This window comes from Hirundo rustica, unplaced genomic scaffold, assembly GCF_015227805.2.
Source record: "Hirundo rustica isolate bHirRus1 unplaced genomic scaffold, bHirRus1.pri.v3 scaffold_215_arrow_ctg1, whole genome shotgun sequence".
NCBI classification, from domain to species: Eukaryota; Metazoa; Chordata; class Aves; order Passeriformes; family Hirundinidae; genus Hirundo; species Hirundo rustica.
In genome coordinates, this window is record NW_026690276.1 from 14,557 (window position 1) to 41,646 (window position 27,090).

Genomic DNA, 27,090 nt, shown 5'->3' on the forward strand with positions numbered 1-27,090 from the left:
ATTTTGATGAAGGCACAGAAGACTTCCTGGGGCTTGAACTTATTACCCGTGCTTCCTGCACATGCTCTATAAGATTGCCTGCTCAAATAGCCAGGGTTTAGCTGTTTCCAGTTAGCTTGTGTCATGGTTTGACACTGGCCCAATGTCAGGCACCCACAAGAGTCCTTCACTCATCCTCCCCTGCCACAGCTGGGCAGAGAAGGAAAAAAATATTAAAGAACACTTCAGGAGAGAAATAAGGATGGGCAGAAATATTTCAAATGCAACAAAGGCTCAACTTAAGTTGCAAAGTGAATTTTATTACTAACAGAATCAGAGGACGATATTGAGAAATAAAATATGCCATTAAATACCTTCTTGTCCCCCAGCCCCTCCTTCCTTCCCACTGACAGCACAGGGAGACAGGACCTGGAAGTTTTGGTCAGTTCATCACCAAGATTTTCTTCTTCTGCTCTGGGAGAGGAGTCCTTATCATACTCTGAGGCCATGGGATCCCTCCCACTGGATACAGTTCTCCATGAACTGCCCCACCATGGGTCCACTCTCACGAGCTGCAGCCCTACCGCACCTCCTGCAACGTGAGTCCCTCCCACGGGCACACAGTCCTCCCAAACTGCTGCAGCATGGGTCTCTCCTCCCACGGGGTGCAGTCCTCCAAGGACAGGCTGCTCCAGCCTGGAAGCAGGGCCCCCTCTCTCCACCGGGTCTCCCACTGGATCACAGCCTCATCCAGGCATCCACCCGCTCTGGGATGGGCACCTCCCTAGGGCTGTGGGTGGATCTCTGCATCCCCATGGATCCCCATGGGCTGAGAGTGGATCTCTGCATCCCCATGGATCCCCATGGGCTGAGAGTGGATCTCTGCATCCCCATGGATCCCCATGGGCTGAGAGTGGATCTCTGCATCCTTCATGGATCCCAACAGGCTATGGGTGGATCTCTGCATCCCCTGTGGATCCCCATGGGCTGCAGGGTCACAGCTGCTTCACCATTGCCTGCAGAGGAATCCTGGCTCTGGTGCCTGGAGCACCTCCTGCCTCTCCTTCTCCACTGACCTTGGCGTCTCCATGTTGTTTCCCTCACATGTTCTCACTTCCTCCGCTTCTCTGACTAACGGCAAAAATCATGTGACTTTGGTTTGATTTTCTTCTTAAATACATCATCACAGAGGCGTTACCAACCTCTCTCACCGGCCCAGTTTTGGCAGCAGCACGTCCACCTTCAGAGCCGTCAGCCACTGGCTCTGCCGGACATGGTGGAAGCTTCCAGCAGCTTCCCACAGGAACAATCTTGGTGGTGCCCCTGCTGCCAAAAACCAGGCCGTGCCCAACCAATACAGCTTGTTCTGCGAAATTTGGTGATTTCTAAATAGAGCTTCATTCACATTCCTTGTTACAAGGTAACTATTTCTTTCTGCACAGCTACAGCTTTTTGCACAGTTCAAGCATTATCTTGTTGCCTCGGCATCAGGGCCCATCAGGCTGAGTCTGACCTGTCCTTTCTCCAAGCTGCAAACAGAACCTGCCCCCAGCCAGTGCCCTGCAAACAGGCAGGGTTCTGTAGGGCCAGGGAGAGTGCACAGAGATTTGGGGTCTGTGAGTGCTGGCAGGGAGAGATCAGGCACAGGGAAACACCTGCAGGGGGAAAATCTCCAGGAGGCAGAGAGAGTCCCTGTCCCTGAGCCCCATGGCCTCCAGTCCCTGCTGCAGGGCCAGACCTGACTCTGCTGCTCTGTGGGGCTGGGACAGGGGCAGGGAGAGTCTGGACTCTGCAGTGCCAGCGAGAGGAAAACAATGGACCTTTGGTTATACAGGTCCCTGCAGTGTCAGAATGGTCTCCATGGTTCCATGAGGCCATGAAGAGTCAAAATGGCTGCTTGATTCCTTGGGGCCACGCAATGTAACAACTTCATCCTGGTTCCATGAGACCACAAAGCGTCACTATGGTCCACTTGGTTTCATGAGGTCCTGCAGTGCCACAATGGCCCCTCGGTTCTAAGAGCTCCTGAAATGGCAGAGAGGTGTCCTTGGTTACAGAGTGACACAAGTGACCCTTGGTCACACCAGGCCCCGCAGTGTCACACGGCACCTTTGGTTCTGTGGGGCCGCAGTGTCTGTTCTGCTGGTGAGCAGGGTCAGCACCAAAGACACAGACACAAAGCTCAGGAATTCTGTGATTTATTATAATGCAAAATTGCAAAGAAACATCAAAGGAGAAGCTCAGCAATGCACCCAATCATCACTACCAAAGATTGCCTGCTGTGTTTAAGAAAGAGACAGCACCAGGTCCCCTCAGACTTTCCCATCACCCAGATCCACACATCAGCTGGGGGAAGCTGTCACAGCCAAGGACTGCAGAGCCACTCCCAGACACTGGGAATTCCTGCAGGTGCCTCCAGCCACAGGTGAGGCTCCAACCTCGCTGTGAGGGGGCCCAGCTCTGACAGTGCTGAATAAACAAACTGACAGCACTTCCAGTGCAGGAACATCTGCTTTCATTCTCCTCTTGGGTTTCTCCCAAAGCCTGGCCAGGGCTCAAGGAGAAACCAAGGGAGTTGACTTTGATCCTAAACTCCCCGACAAGGCCAGATGTCAGATTTCATGGCCTTGTCCAGCTTCTATATACAGAAAGGTAAAATCAAGTTTCCCTAAGGAGTAGATACATCTATCACCGCTCTAATGACCATGCATATTTCGTTAATGAGCAGATACAAAGATAACCTTTGGTTGGAAGGTTCATCCAGAGGTCTCCTTTGGCTCAGGGCCTGTTGTTCAGGCCTCACTCAGGGCCTGTTGTCCAGGCCTTGGAACTTGAGGGACGTGGTTTAGTGCTGGGCTTGACACTGCTGGGTGAGCGGCTGGACTCGATGAGCTCAGAGATCTTTCCCAACAGAAAGGATTCCATAATTCCAGGATTCCATCTGCTGGATTCAGCCAGGTCCATGTTAGCAGCATTGCTTTGCTCAAAACATTTCCTCTTGCTCAGCTCTTGAGGCCTAAGGCTTCAGCTCCTTCAGCTCCTGGTGCTGAACTGCTCACGCTGAACGAGACAACTCACAGAGAAGAATACAGTTCATGCAATTCCTTCTGGGACACTGAGAGGGGAAGGGGTGAAAACAGGAGCATTTTTTTGTGTGGCCTCCTCTCTGCCCTTCACGCCTTTCAGCGCTTTGAAGCAGCCAAGAGCTTTCTCCAAGAGTGCAATGAAGCAGCTGTTCCTGCTCCCAGGTCTGGCTCTTCCCAGTCTCTGACCTTGCCTGCTTTTGTTCCTCTTGCTGTGCCCTCTGTGTCCCCTGTGCTCGGTGGCTGCTGCCCAGCACTGTGGAACTGGCACAGATCCAGTGGCTGAGACCCTCCTTTCTCTGCCCTTGGAGCTGCCTGCTCACAGCAGCCTTTTCCATCTGGAAGCTCCACGTGGAGAGGGAGTCCCCAGCTCTGTTCCTTGCACAACCTCCAGGAGCCCAGGGCTGCCATCTCAAGTCCCTGCTGGCCCTGAGGGCTCCCAGGTGCCTCAGGCTGCTGTGACACCACTGCACACGGGAGGGAAGAGTGGCAGGGGCTGTGCTGAAAGTCAGCTCCATGTGCTGCTGCTGCTGCTCTGGGGGTCATTTGTGCAGCCCTGCCCCAGAGTGAGGGATCAGATCCAGGCTCTGCTGCTGCTCCCTGGGGATCAGCCACCATTTGGTTGTTGCTGTCAGGGCCAGCAGAAGCGGTGGCTGGAGCAGCGGGTGCTGACAGTGCCCCAAGCCCCGGGGCTGGAGGGGTCCCTGGGCTGGGGCTGGCAGGGAGCTGCCCCTTGTTCTCCCTCTGCCTCCCGCAGAGCTGGGCCGGGCACAAGTGGGGCAGCACAGCAAACAGGGAGCCTGCCAGTCTCTTCCAGCCCTGTCTGCTCACAGTTTGGGCCTTGGAGCTTCAGGTGGACACAGGCAGCTGCTTCTGCTCCCTCTGTGTGTCCCTGTGTTCAGCAGTGCTGCTCCGTCAGTCTGTGCCCAGCAGTGGGGAAAAGCCTCAGCCCTGCAGGGCCAGGAGCTGCCAAGCTCTGTGTGAGCAGCTCAGTCAGTGGGATGGCAGCTGCTCTACACAGGAACCTGGAGCAGAGGACATAGTTTTTTTAGGATGGGTTTTCCGCTTAAAAAAAAAGCAAACAAACAAACAAACAAAAAAACCCACCTGCCACAAAATGTGTTGTTAAAATTCTTCTGTAACTTTGGATTAAGAAAAAGGAAACTGATATTTTGAAATGAGAACTCAGTTACTTACTTTGTAAATGTGCTGGTGGCAAGGATCCATCATCTGCCTTCTTTTAGAGATTTTGGGGATGTTTTTCAATATTGAGTTATATTAAATTGTGGTTGAAGCAATAGGCAACTGAAAGATGGATTGTGCATGACAGTGTCTTGACTGTAAAAATATTACAGTTTGAAACTTGGATGTAAATATTGCAAATGAAATTTCAAAATCCCAATGGATTGTGTGACAGCAGCTTTTCCTCGAGGATGTGCAGCAACACAAAGACTTCATCAGGGGGGTGGGGGGCTTGGGGCTTTGTCCTGTGCCACTCTGAATGTCATGAAACAGGACTTAACCTGCCACCAGCCCAGGTCACCTTCTGCCACCACAGCTCCTTGGACCTTGTGTCCCCCAGAGCAGACACAAAGTGTTTCTGCTGCACCCCCCATAGCATAAATCCACTGAGAGCTGGGATTTTCCCAAGCCTTGTGTCTCCATTGTGCCATATTCCTAAAGAACCAGCAGCTCATCCTGATGAATATGGTGAGTTACACGGATGGTTGTCAGCTCCATTTCCTGCCTAGAAATCCTGAAACTGCTTCTGAATGCTGCTCCCTTCAGCTCTTGGACACCTATTCACACAGAGCTGGGGAAAAAAATCCCCTGGCCACCAGCTTACAAGTGAGTTATGCCAAAGTTAGAGCTCTGTGGGAAATCTCTATCCATTCTTCTCTTTTTAATATATCTATACGTGGGGGTGTGCGCTGATGTGTCTTGTACAGAAAGGAAGGATTGTGCAAGCAATGTGACTGACACTTTCACTCTCAAGTGTTCATTCCATACCGATGAGGACAAAGACATTATGGAAACCCTGGCACAGACAAACCCTTCTGTCCATGGACAGAGAGACATCCAAGAGCCGCTGGCACACACAGACCCTTCTATCCATTGATACAGAGACATGCAAGAGCCCCTGGCACACACAGACCCTTCTATCCATGGATACAGAGACATGCAAGAGCCATTGGCACACACAGACCCTTCTATCCATGGATACAGAGACATGCAAGAGCCCTTGGCACACACAGATGCTTCTATCCATGGATACAGAGACATCCAAGAGCCCCTGGCACACACAGACCCTTCTATCCATGGATACAGAGACATGCAAGAGCCCCTGTCATACACAGACCCTTTCCCCACAAGCTGCAGGACATGAGAACACAACCCTTGCAAACACTGACTGCAAGCCACAGCTCTGGGTGCTCCCCATGAAGCTCAGCTCTGGCACCACTGTCTGCCCCAAGCTCCAGGGGATGCAGTGGGAGCCCGGCTGGGCTCTGCCCTGGGGCCATCCTGCAGGCAGAGCTGGAAACAGGGAGCATTTAGGTGCCACAAACAGCCAAGCCAGGGGCGCAGGGCAGCTGGTCCAGCCCGGACTGCACTGCTGTGTGCTGTGCTCTGGGGCTGGGGCTCTGCGCAGAGGGGACTGCACTGGTGTGTGCCAGAGGAGACAAAGAAGCTTCAGCTTTAGTCTAACTGAGCTGGGTGGGTGAGCTGGGAAGAGTGGGGAGGCTCAGGGGGATTCACAGAGCTCATCCTGCTGGAAGGATGAGGAAAAGGGAGAGGGAAGTCAGCAGTGAGGAGAGCTGAGGGCTGGAGAGCAGCTCTGAATGACACTAAAATGCCACTGTACCTCTGAGACATTGCTGTTCTTCTGCCAGGGACAGGATGAGTCCCTAAGCCTGGGACTCGGCCTCCCTCATGGTGAGGGGCATCAAGGAAGGCAACAGTGTGATGGAAACTGCAATGGGCTGGGAACTCACTGGAGGGAAGGAGGGAGCAGTTGTGAAGTAAAAGGCAGCTGGGGAAGAGAACTGTTCAGTGAAGGGCTGAGCTACAGCTTGAGCATGCTGAAAAATGTCATTTAGGGTCACCCTAGATTGATTTCGTTTCACAAGGTATTGAAAAGGTTTAATTTAGGGAGGATGTCATGTTTTCCCTTGGAGATGTACATTCTCCAAACTTGAGCAGCACTGCCAAAACGCTCAAGCAAGTCTCTGCTGCAGGTCACACCGTTTCTTCTTTGGCTGATTCCGGCCCGGTGCTGAGCTCCAGCAGAGCCCTGGCAGAGCCCAGAGCAGCCTCAGCATCCGCAGAGCCCGGCTGCAAGGAGAGAAAGCAGAAACTGCCCATCAGCTGAAGGCTCCTGTGCCCTTGTCCCAGCTGCCCGCGGTGCCCAGGCCATGCTGGCCGTGCTCAGAGCGGTGCCCAAAGCTGCCCATCATTGCTGCCTTTGGCAGCAGAGCAGGAGGGCAGGACATGTGCCCAGCCTGCAGCCAGCCATGGCACATCCACCTCCTCAGCAGCTGCCCAGAGCAGGATGCTCCTGTGCTCGCTGCCATCTCCCAAAAGCTCTTATCCCACCCATGCCAAGAAGATGGGGACCCACCTCACGCCATCCGCCGCTGGAAGAAAAGCTGCTCCCAAAGGATGTCCTCAGCCTTCTCCAAGGGCACAGCCCATCCACGCCACAGCTGGTCCCAAGCACTTCCCCATCCACACTGGACACTGCCTGGAAGGCTTCCTTTAGAAAAACAAACAACAAATTAAGGAAAATAGATTACAGACAAAAAGGAAAGACAAGGAAAAAAATAAAAGATCTTATGTCAGTCACAGCTTGAGGAAGGCCCAACCCCTGCATGCTAAGGAAAAACCCACCCATGGGTGAGGGAAGCCCATGCTTTCTCCTTCCCCCCTGCACTGCCCCCCAAAAGTGATGGTGATCCCAAAGCAAACAAGGGGAGTGGAGCAGCCCAAGCCCTTCCTTGACTGCAAAGCAAAGCACAGGGGCACAGGTGCTGGAGTCCCACCTCTGCTCCTGCCATGGGGGTTTGTTTGTGTCAGGCTGGCTGCCCCAGCCCCAGCCCAGGGCACGGTGGGTGGTGGGGGCTGTTGGCAGGGCCAGGAGCCAACTCCCATTTCGTAACCACCCCAGCCCATGGCCCCAGCCCTGACAAAAATCAGCCTGGCAGCCCACTGAAGAATCAGTTGCATCAGCCCCAGCAAAGGGGGAACCTTTGGTTCCTGGCCAGGCTGTGCAATGCCCAAATCTGGGAGCATCCCCCTGTGTGTGGACTCATCTGCAAATTCACTGTGGAGCCTGGCTTTGAAGAAGGTGGCAGAATCAAAGTCCATCAACTTCAGCTTTGTGCTGGCCAGGTCGAGGAAGAGCTTGTCATCCTTGATGTCATCCTCGCTGTCTCCAGCAGCAGCAGCCCCACCTGGTACAGCTCCTCCAGGGGCTCCTTCTCCTTGCCCTGGGGGTGAGACCAGGCTGTCAGTGTTCTGCCCAGGGCCCCAGCTGTCAGTGAACCAGGACAAGCCAAACCAGCTGGGATGGCAGCCACCAGTGCTGGGCAGACACGCTCAGCTCCAGCACAAGGGCTGTGTGTTCCCATCTGATGATCCCTGTGCAGTGACACAGGCAGCAGAAAAAAGTCTGGGTTTCTTTGCTTCTGATTGCCAAGGCATGTGTGCAGCTGTAACTTACCAGGGCCCTGCATCAAAGGGTGCCTGTGGCTCTCTCCCATCTTCTATGGCAGATGAATATCCTGCATCCAAGGATCACAGAAGAGGTCTTCTAATGAAGGCCTGTCCACGTCTAGCATGGTTAAACACCTCCTGATCAGATCTTGGCACTCTGGGGAGAGAAACCAGAAACCGCCGGTCAGTTGGAGAAGGCTCCTGTCTGCTTTGCCCCACTATTCCCATGCCCAGGCCATGCTGGATGTGCTCAGAGCTGGGCCTAAACTTTCCCATCAATTCTCTGTTTTGGAGGAGAGCAGGAGAGCAGGACATGTGCCACCTCCTCAGCAGCTGCCAGAGCAGGATGCTCATCAGCCCGCTGCTGTCTCCCAGCACTGGTATTGCCCCCATGCCCAGAGATGAGGATCCACCTTGAGAGAGCCGTTCTGGCAGCAAGAGCTGATGGTCCCAGCTGATGTTCTGGCCCTTCCTGAAAGGGTGCTCCCCGCAGACCATCTGGTGCAGCAGGATGCCCAGGGACCAGATGGTAGCTGGCTTGCCATAGTACCAGCCAAAGTGGGTCCATTCCGGGGGACTGTATGACGGTGTTCCTATGGAATACAGATGGAGCTCATCAGGGGGATGCTGCTGCTCCCAGAGCCTGGCCCCAGCATCCCTGGGCATGCGGAGGCTGCCCCAGTGGCATGTGGTGTGACCTGCTGCCCTCTCGCCAGCACCTGGGACTTGTGTACAACGCTGAGGTTAGAAAAGAAGCCACTGGTGTTGGAAGAGGGCAGTGTAAGTCCTGGCAATGCCCAACCATGACAAGGAAAATCCCATTCAGTGCTGGGGAAAAACCATGCCTTCATCCTCCCTGCCTGCATTGCCCCAAAAACATTCTGAAGCCAAGGCAAACCAGGCGAGTGGAGCAGTCCAAGCCCTTTCTCACCTGCACACCAAACTGGCTGCTGCACAGGTTCTGGCTCCACCCCTCTCTGCCACCCCCACACACGGGTGTTTCTGTCAGGCTGGCTGCCCCAGTCCCAGCCCCAGTCCTGGCCAGAGTGGCTGGAAAAGGCTGCCAGCATGGCTGGAAGCTGACCCCCACCTGCCCCTGCTCAAAAGCAACTTGGCTGAAGACTCAGTGCCATGACTGGCAGCAAAAGGGAGAATCCCTGCTGCCACACTCAGGTTGGGTCATGAGATGTTGGGCCAGGAGATGTCCAGAACTGGGAGCACACCCCTGCATGTGCTCACCTGCAAAGTGAGTGTAGGCCGTGTCTTGCAGGTAGGTGCCACAGCCGAAGTCGATCAATTTGGCCTGCCCGGTGGCCAGGTCAACCAGGATGTTCCCTGGTTTGATGTCCCTGTGCAGGACCCCGCAGCTGGTGCAGTGCTGCACGGCCTCCAGCACCTGGCGGAACAGCTCCCGCGCCACCTCCTCGGACAGGAACCCCCGTGCCCGAATGAAATGCCAGAGGTCCTGACATCGTTCCGGGCGCTCCAGCACCATGATGATGTCGTTGGGGAGCTCAAGCCACTCCAGCAGCTGGGCGACACCAGGGAAGCCAGTGGAGACCTTGTGCAGCAGCACGATCTCCAGTGGTGCGCTGGTGCCGTCGGGCTGCGGGAGGAGCACGATGCCGTCAGTGGGGCTGATGCCGTGCCAGGGCTGGGGAAGCCCTCACCCAGCCCGGGATGCTCTGCACCCTGCGCTGGCCCCACGCCCGCTCTCCCTCCAGGCATCCTTGGGGCTTCCACCCTGCCGGGGCTCGGCTCATCCCCGCCCAGCACGCCCCGGCTTCTCCCGCTGGCCCCGCTCACTCACCAGCTGGTCCCAGTGCCGGACGCGGTTCCGTGGCACCCTTTTGATGGCCACCTGCAAACCAAGGGGAGCAGCGGGATGAGCTCAGCACCCGCCCTGCCCAGCCCCATCCTCCATCTCCTGCGCCCGCCGCCGGCCCCGCCGCTCACCGGGGCGCCGTCCGAGAGCCGCGTCGCCGCGAAGACGCTGCCGAAGCCGCCGCGCCCCAGGAGCGACCCCACTCGGTACTGCTCCTTGAGGCCGTGCTGCGCCTTCCCTGCCGGCGAGACGCGGCTGTCAGCGCTCGGCCCGGGGCCAGGAACGGCCCCCGAGCGCCCCTCAACCGCCCCGGGCCGGGCATCCCCAGGCGTTCGCTCCTTGGGACGGGACAGCGGCGGCTCGGGGCCGGCGGCCGCGCTGCCGAGCGGCGGAGCTCGGGCCGGGGAAGCCGCAGCGGAGGCGGCGGGAGCGGCTGCGCCGCGTGTGTCCTCTGCGGGGCCCGGGAGGAGCCGGGGTTGGGGCCGGGGCCGGGGCCGGGGCCGGGGCCGGGGCCGGGGCCGGGGCCGGGGCCGAGCATGGCTCAGGTGCAGCCAAAGGGCAGCGATGCCCCCTTGGCTCCAGGCACTGATGCCCGCCCAGCATCGCCACCGCCAGTACGGCCAGAGCCGGGCGGAGGGGAGACCGCGGCGGGACGCCCGGGGGCGGGGACGGGGCAGCCCCGTCCGGGGCCGGGGGCGGGCTGGGGGCATGGCCCGGCCCGGCAGGGGAGAGGGAGACTGGGAGAGGAGGGGGACACCGGGAAAGGGAGACCGGGAGAGGGTGCGGGACTGCGGGATAGTGTGCGGGACTGAGGGAGAGGGAGAGAAGAAGCAGGAGGGAGTCGACTAAATCTCCTCTTTGGCTTATGCCGCTGTTGCTGCTGCTGCTGCCGCTGCTGCTGCTGCTGCAACTGAAGCCCTGGGGCCGTTTTTCCCAGTGTCCGTTTGTCCGTTGCCCGCTCAGCCCCGCGCCGAGCCCCGCGCTCCCCGGGGGCAGCCCCTGAGCCTGTCCAGACACGGGAACTTTGCAGTGTTGAGCCAAGACCCAGAGTCTTGACTCCTGCACGGTGGCACAGGAATCCCCTTGGCTGCTGCTGTGCATTGTCCCTGCTGAGGGTCAGACACTGTCAGAGCACATTCCCTGAATGCAGAATTTGTACCTGACCCAAGCACTGCACCTGTGTCTCCAGCATTGCTTTCCAAGAAAAACAGGGGAAGGCAAACTGGGTGTAGCTCATGGTATTTTACAGTGTCTGAAATTTGCCAAGTCATGGATCTTAGAGTTGAGTTCCATTTGGAATTGATGGGATGGAGAAGTAGTGCAAGACGGAAAAGGGGAGCATAGAAATAAATAGAGAAAAACATCTTGGAATGTTTCTTTCCATTTTCATTTCATTTCTTAAAAGCTCTTTCAGTTTTCCCAGAATCTGCTCCACAATCCCATTTGCTCTTTCCAAGAAACTTTCCTGGAGAATGAGGTGCAGCTTCTGGCACAAGCTGTGCCACCAACTGCAGCTTCCCTTGGCTTTCCACACTGTGCATGCAGCAGGAGTCTTGCAGCAAAGCAAGAAAAATATTTGATAAACATGACAACTTGTTCTTTCTTTTCCTTGTGAACTGGTGAGTTGTGCCATTGGTAAGGTTTCCATTGTTACTGTTCTCCCCTAAGAAAACGGGACAGGGTTCCAGTGGTACCTACTGGGAGTCTGTTATTGTCAAACCTAGCAGGAAGAAGAAGAGCTGGACAACTTATTCTATAAGCAGCTGGAGAATGTTTCAGGATCACCAGCCCCTGTTCTTGTAGGTGACTTTAACCTACCAGACATCTGCTGGGATCTTAATACAGCAGAAAAGAGGCAGTGCAGGAAGGTTTTGGAGTGTATGGAGAACAACCTGTTGACACAGCTGGTGTGAGCCCACCAGGGGATGGACTATGTTAGACCTGTTGTTTGCAAATAGGGAAGGAAAGGTGGGAGATGTGGTGGTTGGAGGATGCTTGGGACAGAGTGATCAAGAAATGAGAGAGTTCTCGATATTGGGTGAAATCAGGAGGAACATCAATATGACTTTTACACTAAACTTCAGGAGGGCAGACTTTGGCCTCTTTAGGAGACTTATTCAGCGAGTTCCTTGGGAAGCAGCCTTTCAAAACAAAGGAGTCCAGGAAGGGTGGGCATGCTTCAAAGCAGAGATCTTGAGGGCAGAGGAACAGACTGTGTGCTGAAAGATGAGCTGACGAGGCAAACGTCCATCCTGGATGGGCAACAGGGTTTTGAAAGATCTTAAGAATAAAAAGAGGTTGTATCATCTTTTGGAGGAGGGTCAGGTCTCTCAGGAGATATTTAAGAGAGTTGCTAGGGCATGTAGATAAAACAGTAGGGTGGCCAAAGCTCAGTTCAAACTTAATTTGACAGCTTTTGTAAAGGATAATAAAAAATGTTTTTACAAATATATTAGAGGCAAAGGAAGGGTAACACCAACCTTTGTTCTCTGCTGGATGTGCAAGGGAACTCAGTAACTGCAGATGAGGAGAAGGCAGAAGTGCTTGATGCCTTCTTTGCCTCAGTCTTTAGTGGGAAGACGGCTTGTCCTCAGGACAACTGCCCTCCTGGGCTGGTAGATGGTGTCAGGGAGCAGAATGGTCCCCCTGTTATCCAGGAGGAGGCAGTCAGAGAACTGCTGAGCTGCTTGGATGTTCATAAATCTATGGGCCCAGATGGGATCCATCCCAAGGTGATGAGGGAGCTGGCAGATGAGCCTGCAAAGCTGCTCTCCATCATTTACCAACAGTCCTGGCTCACTGGTGAGGTTCCAGGTGACAGGAAGCTGGCCAATGTGACACCATTCACAAGAAGGGTGGGAAGGAGGATCCTGGTAATTAGAGGCCAGTCAGCCTGACCTCAGTACCCGGTAAGGTCATGGAGCAGTTTATATTGAGTGTCATCACACAGCACCTGCAGGATGGCCAGGGTATCAGACCCAGCCAGCATGGGTTTAGGAGGGGTGGGTTGTGTTTGACCAGCCTGCTCTCCTTTTATGACCAGGTGACCCACCTGGTGGATGTGGGAATGCTGTGGATGTTGTGTATTTGGACTTCAGCAAGGCCTTTGACACTGTCTCCCACAGCACACTCCTGGAAAAGCTGGCAGCCCACGGCTTGGACAGGAGCACTCTTTGCTGGGTTAAGAACTGTCTGCATGGCCGGGCCCAGAGAGTGGTGGGGAACGGTGCTGCATGCAGCTGGCAGCCAGTCACCAGTGGTGTTCCTCAGGGGTCTGTGCTGGGGCCAGCTCTGTTCAGGATTTTTATTGATGACATGGATGAGGGCAATGAGTCTTTCCTTAGCAAATTTGCAGATGACACCAAGGTGGGAGCATGTGTAGATCTGTTGGAATGTAGGAGGGCTCTGCAGAGAGACCTGGAACAGTTGGATGGGTGGGCAGAGTCCAATAAGATGAAGTTTAATAGGTCTAAGTGCTGAGTCCTGCATTTTGGGCACAATACCCCCTGCAGCGCTCAAGGCTGGGGATGGTGTGGCTGGACAGTGCCCAGGCAGAAAGGGACCTGTTCCACTGATGGACAGCAGGCTGGACATGAGCCAGCAGTGTGCCCAGGTGGCCAAGAAGGCCAATGGCACCTGGCCTGGATCAGGAATGGTGTGGCCAGCAGGAGCAGGGAGGTCATTCTTCCCCTGTACTCGGCACTGGTGAGGCCACACCTGGAGTGCTGTGTCCAGTTCTGGGCCCCTCAGTTTAGGAAGGACGTTGAGACGCTTGAGTGCATCCAGAGGAGGGCAACAAGGCTGGTGAGGGACTTGGAACACAAGTCCTGTGAGGAGTGGCTGAGGGAGCTGGGCTTGTTTGTCCTGGAGAAAAGGAGACCCAGAGGTGACCTTATCACTCTCTACAACTTCCTGAAGGGTGGTTGTAGTCAGCTGGGGGTTGGTCTCTTTCTCCAGGCAGCAACTGACAGAATGAGAGGACACAGTCTGAAGCTGTGTCAAGGGAAATACAGGTTGGATATTAGGAAAAAGAAGGTGTGATAAAATATTGGAATGATCTGCCCAGGGAGGTGGTGGCAGCACCATCCCTGCAGGTGTTTGAAAAAAGTTTGGATGTTACACTCAGTGCCATGGTTTTGTTGAGGTGTTTGGGCATGGGTTGGGCTCGATGATCTTGAAGATCTCTTCCAACATAGTGATTCCATGATTCTGTCAATTGTTAGGGAGTACAAGCCTGGCTGAATGCAGAGAAAGAATCTCCAGAGCCTGCAGCCAGAAGTTGAGGGTTGTGTGATAATCATTTCAACAACACCATGGACATCTTCGAAAGTGATCCAGAACATGAAAATGGGCTGACAGAGGGAATTTGTTTCTGTGTTCAGTTTAGATGTTTCTACATCTGATGCACTGATACAAATCAAGAGTACAATCAGTTCATTGGAAGCAGCAGAACAAGCCTCTGCGAGTAGATGACAGAAAGAATCTGAAAAGGCGAAATGCAGGGAATGACTTTGTGAACTTGGCCTGTAAGAAGGGTCATTTTGTCCAAATCATTTCCAATCCATTCCCTCTCTTTTGTCCTTCCTAACAAGGGCATTTGCATCTCAGATTTCCCATGAAATGAGAATCCTGAGTTTGTGGAACTGCCTGAAAGATGCCCTGTTCCTCTGCAGGGACACTCAGGCTGAAACAGGAGCCTGAGCCCTGTCTTGGGAAGCCTCCTCCGAGCTGGAATTTGTGCTGTGCTGGGAGAGGAGGAGGAGGAGGGGGAGAACGATGGGCGCTGTGTGTCAGGAGCAGGAGGTTTGGGCCGCAGGACATTCCGCCTGTGCCGCTGCCCCGCAATCGGCGGCCGTGCCCGGGGCTCTGGGCCTGGCCCCGCGTGCGCTGAGCTCCCGACACTGCGGGAGCTCCCCGGGCTGGGCTCAGGTTCTGCTGGGACTGGGCAGCAGGCTGGGCTCCAACTGGGATCAGCAGCAGCTGGAAATACCTCTGGGCATCTCCACTTTGTGCTGCTGCTCGGAAGAAATGATGAAGCGAGTTGAGAAGTTCTCATTCTGTTTTTTTCTTCTGGTGGATTTTTTCATTTTATTTGACTCTCCAGAGGCAATTTCTGATGGCCTCTGTCAATTGATTCTATTTCAGCAGCACAAGCATCAGGGCTGTGTTTGAGCGCTGCAAATGTGGCCTGTGCGGCTTTAACTCTCCTCAGCTTTGAGCTCAGGGACCTGTGAACATTTGGAGATCTGCTACTCATGATGCCAGAGTTCCCTGTCACAAAGGCACTCTAAATGGCACCAATCGAAAGAGGCAATTGCAGTTTTATGGATAAAATTCAAGTGGCAAGCAGCAGAGGGGCAAGAGCAGCCATGATCTACAATTCCCAAGGCAAAGGCAGCAGCAGCAGCCTCCTGCTGTCACCTCAGGGTGAGTAAAACAGTGCTGAAAACAGCGCTGGAACCCGATCCTTCCTTTCTCTGGAGGCTGGCTCAGGGCAGCACAGCCGGGCCCGGAGGAATCAGGGCTGTTTGTGGGTGATTGTTGCTCTACTCCAGAAATTCAGCTGGAAAATCCCCTGGGAAGCCGAGGCAGGAGCAGGTGGGAAGGGGCCGGCGCTGCTGCTGCTCCTGCCCGGGAGCCCCGGCTGGGCCGGGCCGGCGCCCGCTGCGCTGCGGCTCCTGCTGCTGCCAGAGCCGGGCGGGACTCGGGGACAGGGAATGGACACGGGGGGACAGCAAAGGCCTGGGCGGCTGCAGGGATGTTGGCGCTGGGGCCAGCGCCAGCACACAGCTTCAGCCGCAATGAACCCCGAGGGAAACGCTGGGGAAAGGCTCCATTTCAGCCTTTCTTTACTCATGGCTGTGAAGGGACCGAAATCAAAGGAGAACAAGCAGGGCCCGACCCCTTCTCCTTTGGGAGGAGCCCCGTGCCTGGGGCTGTGAGGGGCTGTGAGGGGCCATGAGGAGCTGTCAGGGACCTTGAGGGGGAAAAGGGTCTCTGAGAGGCTGTGGGAGGCCAGGCACCTCATGGAACCAAGGGTCCATTATGACACTGCGGAACCAAGGAGATTCCTGTTGACAGCACAGAACCTCATGGAACCAAGGGGCCATTGTGTCACAGCAAGGCCTTGTGGACCCAAAGAGACCATGGTGACACTACAGAAACTCATGGATCAAAGGGTTCTTGTGACACTGCAGAACCAAGGAGAATGTTGTTGGCAGAGTGTCTGAGCACAGCTGCTGCAGGGATCCATGTACAGGTATGACTATGGAATGGGATAGACCAGACCAGGATAGTCCCGTTGGGAATGATCTGCAGTTCACAGCAGAATGATGGTCTGGTCCAAGTGCCCAACCCCTCCAGGACTGACCAAAAGTGAAAGCAGTCATTAAGGGCACTGTCCAAATGTCTCTTAAACACTGACAGCCTTGGGGCATCAACCACCTCTCCAGGGAGCCTGTGCAGTGTTTGAGCACCCTCTCAGGAAAGAAACACTTTCTCCTGTGCAGTCTAAACCGTCCCTGGTACAGCTTTGACCCATTCTCCCATGTTCCATCCCAGGATATGAGGGAGAAGAGAAAGGGAAATGCAGGGCAGAGCCAGGGGGCAGCGAGATGGGAGTGTGCAGCCTGCAGGGACACAGCAGCAGCTGTGGGACAGCGCAGGACAAGCTGTGCTGGACATGGCCAAGGGCCCTGGCAGGGCTGGCAGTGCCCAGGAGAAGCCAAGTCTTGGTGCCCTGGGGCACTGCAGGGTCTGTGCCACCAAGGGCTGTGAGGAGACACCTTGTCCTGAGGCCCTGGGGCCTCCTGGCACAGCCCCAGCAAGGCTGGGCACTGTCAGCCCCTTGTCCTGCCCTCAGCATCCCCCCACATCCCAGTGGCCTCAGGGATCTGCTGGGACCAGTCCCTGGGGAGCCTTGGGCAGGAATGGCCCTGGGGGGCTCCTTAATGCTCCCAGGGACTGCAGGTTTTCCAAAGGACTTTGGGTTTTGCTTTGGCCTGGGAGTCTCTGAGGGGTTTGTGCAATCATGACCTCCAATTATCTGCTGTAATTAGTCCCTGGAGATGTTTTGTCAGTAACAACACTCAGTGGGGCTCATTAATGCCTCAAAGTACTCAAGAGTCATTAAAGTGCTACTTTTTGACACTGAATCCCTGAGAGGTTTGTGCAGTCATGGCCTCCAATTATCCAATATTTAATGAGTCCCTAGAGAGGCTTTGTATTGACACTCAGTGGAGCTCATTGATGCTTTGAGATATTCAAGTTTTTTAAGGTACTTTAGGTTGTCCTTGCCACACTGAGTCTCTGAGAGGTTTTGGGGCAATCATGGCCTCCAGTTCTCTCCTCCAAGGAGTCCATGAGGAGCCTGTGTTGGGGATGGACCTCAGTGGGACCCATGAATGCTGTGAGACACTTTGGGTTTTTCCTGTGACTTGGACTGCTGGAAAGGTTTGTGCAATCTCCTCTCAGGCCCTGAGGGCTCAGCACCAAACGCACCACGGGGCTCCTTGGGATCAAGCAAGTCCTGACAAACCATGGCTCTGCCTTGATTTCCCTCTGGTCTGGTGCAGCTCATTATGAATGTTTTCTACAACAGTTATGGAGAAAGATTTCAAAGAGCTTCTAAGAAACACACATTCCTGTTATAAAGGGTGTGTTTTATTACTTTTCTCTTTGGAGCAGAGGTGATTGCAGCATTCTGTGATTGATATTGATCCAGGGTCTCTCCTCAGGAGGTCTGCAAGGGGCTGTGGCCATGGACACTGCACTGATCCCACTGCTGGGTTTGGGTGCCACGGCAACCGTGAGCAGTGCAAGTTTTTTTGGAAACACTGGGGAGGACTGGGACATACTGGGGGACACTGGGAACGCTGTGGGAGACACTGGGACATACTGGGAGTGATACTGGGGAGGACTGGGACAATCTGGGAACATGGGGAATGCTGAGGGGGAATCTGGTCAGACTGGGATGGACTGTGGGGGTACACTGAGACATAATGGAACATACTGGGACATACTGGGAGTGATACTGGGGGATAGTGGGGCAAACGGGAGATACTGTGAGTGATACTGGGGGATACTGGGACAAACTAGGGAAGCTGGGAACACTGTGGGGAAGACTGGGGGACACTTGGACATACTGTGGGTATCACCAAGTGGAACTGGAAGGAAATGGGAATGAACTCAGGTGTACTGGGAGGGCCCAGAAGGGCACTGTGGGTATACTGGGCTGTACTGGAGATGAACAGGGCTTTAGTGGGCGCGACAGGGAGGGCACTGGGGTTGTACTGGGCTGTACTGGGAATAAACTCGGGGGTACTGGAAGGGACTGGAGGGGTGGAATGGGCTGTTCCCGCCTTCACTGCCTCCTATTTGCGGAGGTTCCTGCCCATCACCGCTCGCAGCCAATCACCGCTGGAGATCGGGGCTTCAGGGGCGGTGCCGGGTGTCGGCGCCATCTTTTCTTTTTGCCTATAACTCCCGTCATGCCCCGAAGCCCGATAGAGCCCCATTGCAGCCGGGACTACATCGCCCGTCATGCCCCGCGCTCCACAGAATGCGGGTATCCACCCCGCCCCGTGTCCCATAAGTGTCCCCCAGACCCTCCAGCATCCGTAAGTGTCCCCTCAGCGCCCATTCGGGATTCCCCAGAAGCGACTTCGCATCCTCTGAATTGATGCCGTTACAGCCGCTCCTGTGAATTCATCTCCTATCATCCCCCGCGGCATCTGAGCCCCTCATAAAACAGTTCCGCTCCTAAAACTGTTGCCGTGCTCCGAGCCCTAAAGAGCCTGGTTAGAGAGGCTCCCAAGCTCCCCTCAAGAGCTCCCGCACCACATACGTTCCCTCCGAGGACCACAAGTCGCGGCTGGGATACAAAAGTGACCCCCAAGTGCCTTCCCGGACCCCAAAAATCTCCGTTACAGCCACTTCCGGGACTACAGCTCCCAGCATGCTCCGTGAAGCCCGCAGACAGCTATTATATTCGTGACTTCATCTCCCGTCATGCCCTGCGCCGCACTGAGAGCCTATGGCGCTGCACCTAAAACCCCCGTGATGCTCCGCGGCCCGATTGAACCGTGTTATACCCGCGCCTACAACTCCCATCATCCCCCGCGCCGCAGAGAGCCCCGTCAGAGCCCCCCAAGTGCCCGCCCGGAGCCCGAAGGGCCCCCAGATTCCCCTCCCTGACCTCCAAGTGCCCCCCTGGACCCCCAAGTGCTCCCCCGCATCCCGAATTGTCCGACTGAATCCCTGAGTCCCCCTCCAAGTGCCTGCCTGGCTCCCCCAAGAGTCCTTCAGACCCTCAAGTTCTCTCCAAATTCCCTCCCCAGAAGCAAAACTGCCCCAAATGTGCCCCAGAAATGTCTCCATGGACCCCCAAGTGGCCTCTTTTACCCTGTCTGACAAAATGCTAAAAAATATGAGAAAAGGACTAAAATTAGGACTCGTTAGCATAAATAGGGAGAAATCAATAGAAAATAGTGGTCAATTAATTAATGAAGGGAATTGTGTTACCAAGAAGAAATGACTAAAAACATTTTGGTTGCTTAAAATGTATAGATTTTTAATATAAATATAAAAATTAGCTATGTAGAAACATAGAATTATATTATTATAAGTAAGAAAGGTGCAATTATATTTTATTATTTAATTAGATTTTAACTGTAAAGAAAAATGCCTCTTTTTTTTGTTTTTGTTTGTTTGTTTGCTTGTTTGGTTTGGTTTGGTTTGGTTTGGTTTTTTGTTATGTTTTGGGAATTTAGTCCCTGGTGGGTGATGTCAGACATGGTGAAGTTGGGAGTAAGGAGCAGGTTGTCCAAAGAGGGTCAGCTTGCAAGGGGCTCATTCTTCTCCAGGCCCAGACCTCCTAAAGAGACATTCAGCATCAAGATCACTTGGAGAATGCTTTTGTCACCTCTTCTCAGAACTGAAAATTTAAAAAAATACCTCACACGATTATAAAAATCAAAAATCATGAGATGCACTTTGAAATCTCCCTCCTTAACAGAACTCCAAACTGACTCCAATCAGCTGCACAAGCCCTGGAGACTTGAAGACAATTGAAGGAAGACAAAGAGCTACTGAGGGCTTTCTGTATTTTCATGAACCCCTTGGTGGATTTGGGGCTGAGTCCAGGAGCCTCTGCTATTGAGAGAAAGTTGAAGAAGCTGCTCAGGGAGGCAGAAGCAAAACTCCAAGTCCCTTGGAGCATCACTGGGCCCCAGTGAGGGCAGGGAGTGCCAAAGGCTCCCCAGGCACTGGTGAGAGCAGATCCTTGAGGCCAGGATTGCAGGGAGCCAAAGGCTGTGAGCAGGGAACTGCAATGCTGAGCAAGGCCTGGGCTGGCTGGAGGAAGCAGAAAGGCCAAGCCCTGAGGCCAGGCCTGGCACAGCAGGGCCTGTCCCTCACGGGTGGCTCGGGGCTGTTTGTGGGGCAGGGGGATGGCAGGGGCAGCAAGGACAAATGTCATCAAGCTGTGTAACACTTGAAATCCTCATGGAACCAAGGGCTAGTGTGACACACCAGGGCCATTGGAAACAAGAGGCCATTGTGAGCTTGCTGGGCTTTAACACCACAAACACCTTAATGATGGGGGTAACAAAAGGCTCTTTTACTCCAGTTTGGTGCACAGGAGAATCAGCAACCAGACAGTCTCATGAGGTCAAAATGACACAAAATTTTACTTGCAAAATACAGAAAACCAAGGAACTTTGGCAAAGGATTTAATACAGCATTCAATTCATCATGGAACACTTACAGCAGTAACTTCATTAACTTAGCCCTTATAACCTGGAAACTATTAAACCATAAAGATGTTAAGCTACCCCATAATGCTTCAGGTAAAGAGGCTTAGAAGGAGAAGAAAAAGAGAGAGACAGAAAGACAGAAGAGGTATAGAATGATATTCATATAGCTACAAACTACTCGGGTTCCCGTGTGGGTGAGACACGAAGCCCAGGAGAAGGAGGGTCCAGACCACAGGCTGGTGGCTGAGCTTGTGCTCCGTCATTTATACCCTTGTGTTAGAAATAAATCGGGCAGGAGATCGGTTTAACTCCTTTAATGCCTTTATTTCAGCTCTTTTATGAGAGAAGGCTCAGGGAAGCCTACGCCACCGCTGCTCCCAATGGACACCGCTGAGGAGGAGGTCCTTGACGACTTTGCTGCACAGCCGCAGAGTCGGAAGCCTTGCCTCGCAGGAGTCCCCTGGATCTCATGTTAGGCTACTTAGGTCCAGGGGGTGTCTCTCAGCGAGGGTCTCTTAGATTATGACAAGATTCTGGAAAATAGCTGGAAGGGGTTAGCAGATACTTGAGCTCTCTCCTCACCAGACACTACCTTTCATTTTCCCGAAATTCATGCTGGCTCGTTGTTCTTAGGGGCCATTGGTGTCCACCACACTTCCGTCCTGCCTGATTTCCAAAATGGGCAGTGTTGGGCCAGGAGCAGGCGAGGAGTGGGCGGGGCCTCCGAGTTGACAGGCAGGTGGGGAGGAGCTGATGAAAAAGCGGGCGGCGTCCATGTCATGATGGGCAGATGGGGAGCAGCAGGCGCGGCAGTGGTGGCTTAGGCTACTAGGGGAGCAGTGGGGGCTTAACTTATGATAAGGTAAGGGGTTCTGGGGCCTTGAGAGCTGGGAAGCAACTAGGGAAATACAACATTTGGTAAAGAACTGGGGTTCGGGGTACAGCAAACAGGTAACTTTAATACACAGAACTGGTAACTTGTACAGATAACAGATAATACCGATAATTGATAACTAACAATCTAGTAATTCAGACATTCAATAACTTGTAAACATTGCACCTTAAGAATTTCATTCTTCTCACTTGGGCCTTTGTGCAGCCTTTGTGACACTTTGGATCCAAGGAGACCATTGCTGACAGTGCAGAACCTCATGGAACCAAGGGTTCATGGTGACACTGTGGTGCCTCATGGAATCAAGGTAACCATTGTGAAACTCAGGGGCCACATGGAATCAAGGGAACATGGAAGAGGCATGGCTGGCTGGGCCTGCTGGGGGCCGTTGGACAGGTCTGGCTGATCATGGATGTTGAGGGCTGTTGCTCATCTGAAGCCCTGGGGTCCTGTGCTCTTTTTCCTGCAGGAAAGACCTGTTCTTCTCCTCCAGGGGCCCATGACCAAACTGGGTTTTCTCCTCCAAATTTCCTTTTATGCAAAGATTGTTGTTCCCAGATGAAATCTGCCAGGAGAGACAGATCTGGCTGGCTTGGCCACCCAGGGTCCACCTCTCATCTGCCTTTGAGACACTGTGACCATGTGCTTTCATTTCCTATGGGAAAAAAAGCACCTTTCATGTACCGGTGTGCATGACCAAAGTTGGGAATCCATCTCCAGAATTCCCTATATCCAAGGATAGCTCCCAGCCAAAAGCTGCTGGGAAAGACAAGTCTGGCTGGCCGTGACTTCTGAAGAGCTGCTTCTCACATGCCTTTGAAACACTGGGGCTCAGTGCTTTCCTTCCTAATGAAAAGAACTCTCCTTCCTGGCCAGGTGCTCATGGCCAAAACTGAGATTCCACCTCCAAAATTCCCTATATCCAAGGATTTCCCCCAGATTAAAGGTGCCAGGAGAGACAGGTCCAGCTGCTTTGGTCCATGGGTGGCTACCTCTTATCCTCCTCCAAAACCCTTGGACTTTGCACTTTTCCTTGCTACAGATAAAACGATCCATCTCAACCAGCTGCCCATGGCCAAAATTGGGATTCCAGCTCCACAACTCTGCACATCCAAGGATTGCTCCCAAACTGCCAGGACAGACAGGTCTGGCTGCCCTTGGCTTCTTGGGGGCTGCCTCTCACCTGCTTTTGAACCACTGGGGCTCTGTGCTTTCCTTTAGGTGGAAAAGGAACGTCTTCCTTGTCAAAGCACTCATGGTTGAAATGGAGATTCTACCTGCAAAATTCCCTCTATCCAAGGGTTGCTTTCAGACAAAAGCTACCAGGACAGAGAGGTCTGGCTGGCTTTGGCCTCTGATGGCCGCCTTCACCTGCCCCTGAAACATCGATGTTCCGTGCTTTCCTTCCTATGGAAAGGAACCGTCCTTCTCCTCCAGGCGTTAATGTCTGAAATTGGTCTTCCACCTCTAAAATTCCAAATATCCTGGGACATTTGGAATATATATTCGATATTTGGGGATATATTTGCTCAGAGACAAAACCTGCCAGCACCGTCTAATCTGGCTGCCTGTGGCCCCTGGTCACTGCCCCTCCTCTGCCCCTGTGACGTGGGGGCTCAGTTGTTTCCTTCCTATGGAGACCTGTGTGAAACTGTGGGGACCTCAGGGAACCAAGGGGCCATGGCGACACTTTGGGGCCTGGTGGAACCATGGAGACCATTAAGACCCTTCACAGCCACATGTAACCAAGGGACCAATGTGACACCTCAGAGCCTCATGGAAGCAAGGAGCCATTGGGACACTGTGGGGCCCCATAGAACTAAGGGAACATGGAACAGGTTTGGCGGCTTTGGCCTCCCAGGACCCACCTGACAAGTCCAGCTGATCTTAGAATGTTAAGGGCTGCTTCTCATCTGCCCATGAAACACTGGGGCTCAGTGCTTTCATTTCTATGGAAAAGAATTTCCCCTCTTTTTAAATGCCCATGGCCAACATTGGTATTTCCCCAAAAGAGTTTCCTACATGCAAGGGTATTCTCAGAAAAAAACCTGCCAGCCCTTGATGGCCCTGGCCTCTGGTGGTCACATCTCATTTGCCCCTGAAACAGCAGAGCTCTGTGCCTTCTTTCCCCTGAAAAGAGACAGGCCTTCTTGTCCAGCAGCTGTGGCCAAAATTGGAATTTTTCCTCCCAAATTCCATATAGCCAAGGATTGCTCCCAGACAAAAGTAGCCATGACAGACAGGTCAGGCTTGTTTGTCCCCACCTGTCATCACTGCCTGCAGTGTTCTGCTCTAACTGGAACCTGGGGACACTTTCTCAGTCATGCCCCTCAGTGGGACCCATTAAAACTTCAAGAAACTTTGGAGATTCAAACTCACTTTGGGTGCTCGGAAGAATTTTTGAAGACACTCTTAGGGACTGAGTCAGATGTAAACAACCCCAAAGCCCTGAGAGGGTTATTAAAGTCCTTGTGCTGTGTCTGTGCTGCTGAGCTGGGCTGGGCTCCTGGCACAGAGGCAGCTCCTGGCAAGCAAGAGAAGCTTCAAAAAGACATTTCTCCTGAGGAACAGCTCCTCTCCCAGCCCAGCAGGGCTGAGGGCACTGCCTGCAGGTACCTGAGAGCAGTGAAGCAGACAGAAGCTTATTGAAGCTGGAAGGACAATTCTGAGATTATTCATGGAGAAATCGTCACAACTTTTCACAATTCTGGGCTTCTTCATGGAGAAATCTTCACCACTCCTTGCACAGTAAGTCTCTGGCTGCAGGGATCTCCTCAAGCTGACCCAGGACAGGACTGACATGACTGTAAGGATGGCTCTGCTGCCCTTTCTGCTTTGGGGGAGGATGTGCTCCAGAGCGGGGCTGCCCTGGGCACCGTCAGAGGGACAGGGCAGGACGGCTCCTGCTGCCAGGGACGGCTGCAGGGGCTGAAGCTGGGGCTGCAGCCAGGGGTGCCCAGGGCTGTCGTGCAGAGCAGCTCCTGCAGCCCTGAGGGCTCTTGGCCAGGCCAGGGGATCTGCCACCTGCCAGGGGCAGCTCTCAGCCTGCCTGGGATCTCCCCATGGATGATGGAGGGGAGCTGTGGGTGCAAGGAGTGACTCCTGCCAGGGCACGTCCTGCTGCTGTGGAGAGGGTGCTGTGTGGGCCAGGGCTGCTCAGAGCTCCAGCTCATGCCCAGGTCATTTCTGATGGGATTTTTCATGAGCTCATTCAGGGCAGGAGTTTACTGCTTGAGTCTCTCCTTTCCTTAATCTGTGCTCCCACTTTTCCCTGTCTTAGCTTGCTGGCAATGGAAACTCAGCTGTGCAGGGAAGAGCAGTGGATCAGACACTTAAACCACCACCCTGAAGATTCCTGGGAACCTCAGCAAGTGCCTCCAGCTCCCCAGCCTCCAGATCCATCCAGCATCCCCTTTCCATGGTGCCCAGGCCTGGGGGAGCTGTTCTTTAATCCCTGCAGCCCCGAGCAGCTGCAGGGCAGAGCTGGCCCAGGGGCTGGGCTGGGCTCTGGGAGCACTGGCAGGGAAGGAGCCCGGGGCCACAGGAACAGCTCGGGCTGGGACAGCTCCAGCAGCAGAGGCGTGGGCAGGGAGGGAGGGAGGCAGTGCTGAGGGAAGCCCTGCTGCAGGGGAGATGTGGCACCTGCCGGCCCTGCCCTGCAGGGCACACACTGCCCTGAGCAGCACAGCTCTTGTGTCCCCTCGCAGCCAGCACAGCCCTCAGCCTGGGGGCTCGGGGCCCTCAGTCCCCTCCCGGGCCGGCAGAGCAGCCCCAGAGCTGAAGGGCATCTCTCCTGCCATGTGCCCATTCCCTGCTGACCAGGGCCCGAGGGCCACTGTCCTGCACTGCTGCTGCCTGGCAGGGGCTGTGCAGGGCTGGGCAGGGAAAGGCTTTTCCTCAGGGCCAGGCTCTCTCTCTCCTTGCCTTGCCCAGGTGCTCCTGGCATTGCTGATGGGCTCTCTGGGAATGGCAGTTCCAGCTGCAGGCTCAGGCCCAGCCCTTGTTCTCCTCCTGTGCAGGCTGAGCACAGCAATGGGGTGTCCCAGCTCCCTCTGCCCTGGGGAGCTCTGGGCAGGGCAGGCTGGGAATGAGCCAACTCTCCCTGACTTTGGGAAAGGCAGGAGCCACTTTGTGTGCCCGGGATCCCTCTGCTCTCAGCAGTGTCTCCTGGCTTTCCAGAGTAAAATGGGAGTGGAGGTCAGAAAGGTGCAAATCCAGAGCAGCTGGGAACAGGAGAGAGGGACAGACCAGCTCCCTTCAGTCTGCACGAAGGCTCAGACAATCCTCCTGCCTCACTGTACCCCCTGTTCTCCCCAGGTGCAGCAGAATCTCTCGTTCTGCCTCCTCCAATCCCCATCCCTTCACCCTGGCAGCTCCTGTGCCTTAGGAGGAGATTCTTTGTCCAAGTTCAACCACCAGGACTGGCCCCTGCCCTCGCTGTTCCCCTGCACTGACTGGGGGTCAGGGCTGACTCCCAGGAGTCCTGCTGCTTGAGGTCTGGCTCATCAGTGAACATTGGCTTGCAGCACTCTCCAGCACTCAAGATGAAGTTCTGCCAGACATAGACAAAGGGGTGGTGTTTATTGGCAGGGCATGGTCTGTGAGAAAGGGTTTTGACTCTTCTATGAGAAATCTACCCTCAAACTTCACTATCTTTCCTCCTACAGGTTGAAACAGCCAGACACTGCAAATGTCCAACAGCAGCTCCATCAGCCACTTCCTCCTGCTGCCATTGGCAGACACACGGCAGCTGCAGCTCCTGCACTTCTGCCTCTTCCTGGGCATCTCCCTGGCTGCCCTCCTGGCCAACGGCCTCATCATCAGCGCCGTAGCCTGCGGCCACCTCCTGCACACGCCCATGTTCTTCTTCCTGCTCAACCTGGCCCTCACCGACCTGGGCTCCATCCTCACCACTGTCCCCAAAGCCATGCACAATTCCCTCTGGGACACCAGGACCATCTCCTATGAAGGATGTGCTGCACAGGTCTTTTTCTTACTGTTTTTCATTGGAACAGAGTATTATCTCCTGACTGTCATGTGCTACGACCGCTACGTGTCCATCTGCAAACCCCTGCACTACGGGACCCTCCTGGGCAGCAGAGCTTGTGCCCACATGGCAGCAGCTGCCTGGGCCAGTGGCTTTCTCACTGCTCTGCTGCTCACAGCCAATACATTTTCCCTTCCCCTGTGCCAGGGCAATGCCCTGGGCCAGTTCTTCTGTGAAGTGCCACAGATCCTAAAGCTCTCCTGTTCACACTCCAAACTCAGGGAACTTGGACTCCTTGCTGTTCATGCCTCTTTAGCACTTGGCTGTTTTGTGTTCATTGTTTTCTCCTATGTACAGATCTTCAGGGCCGTGCTGAGGATCCCCTCGGAGCAGGGACGGCACAAAGCCTTTTCCACCTGCCTCCCTCATCTGGCTGTGGTCTCCCTGTTCCTCAGCACTGCAGACTTTGCCTACCTGAAGCCCCCCTCCATCTCCTCCCCATCCCTGGATCTGGCACTGTCAGTTCTGTACTCGGTGATGCCTCCAGCCCTGAACCCCCTCATCTATAGCCTGAGGAACCAGGAGCTCAAGGCTGCAGTGTGGAGACTGATCTCGGGACAATTTCAGAAACATTAAAATGATTGCCATTTTCTACACTTAACTTGTAATAAAAGTCAATTTTATAACACTTGTTTTTTGGATATCAGTTTTGGGTTTTTTTCTGTGGCCCCATACTATGTCAGTGAGGGGCTGTGCTCTCAGTGGCTTTAAACATACAAAAGGATTTCCCAGCAGAGTTTTCTCCAGAGATTCCCCCTTTTGTTCCCTTCTCTGGAGCTGCAGCACCAATGTCTGTG

General features: G+C 54.2%; 2 protein-coding genes across 2 annotated transcripts; one reads left to right on the forward strand and one right to left on the reverse strand.

The window, feature by feature from the left end:
- Positions 1-7,271: 7,271 nt before the first annotated feature.
- Positions 7,272-18,091, reverse strand: LOC120747818 (serine/threonine-protein kinase pim-1-like). Its single transcript, XM_040053859.2, has 7 exons — positions 18,000-18,091; positions 9,732-9,978; positions 9,586-9,636; positions 9,015-9,381; positions 8,189-8,368; positions 7,783-7,932; positions 7,272-7,549 (listed from the first exon to the last, which is right to left on the reverse strand). The coding sequence occupies exons 1-6, from the start codon at positions 18,089-18,091 to the stop codon at positions 7,826-7,828; spliced, it is 1,044 nt and encodes a 347-aa protein (XP_039909793.1). The 3' UTR covers positions 7,272-7,549; positions 7,783-7,825.
- A 7,378-nt stretch (positions 18,092-25,469) lies between these two features.
- Positions 25,470-26,869, forward strand: LOC120747819 (olfactory receptor 14J1-like). The gene is made up of 2 exons (XM_040053860.1): positions 25,470-25,563; positions 25,914-26,869. The coding sequence occupies exon 2, from the start codon at positions 25,937-25,939 to the stop codon at positions 26,867-26,869; it is 933 nt and encodes a 310-aa protein (XP_039909794.1). The 5' UTR covers positions 25,470-25,563; positions 25,914-25,936.
- Positions 26,870-27,090: the final 221 nt, after the last annotated feature.

Excerpts from the sequence above, each read along its gene's own strand:
- LOC120747818 (XM_040053859.2), bottom strand. The coding sequence starts at position 18,091 with ATGACGGGAGTTATAGGCAAAAAGAAAAGATGGCGCCGACACCCGGCA. Across the intron at positions 9,637-9,731 it reads GGCTCTCGGACGGCGCCCCG|GTGGCCATCAAAAGGGTGCC; the intron begins GTGAGCGGCGGG and ends CTTGGTTTGCAG. Across the intron at positions 9,382-9,585 it reads TCCGGCACTGGGACCAGCTG|CCCGACGGCACCAGCGCACC; the intron begins GTGAGTGAGCGG and ends CTCCTCCCGCAG.
- LOC120747819 (XM_040053860.1), top strand. The coding sequence starts at position 25,937 with ATGTCCAACAGCAGCTCCATCAGCCACTTCCTCCTGCTGCCATTGGCA.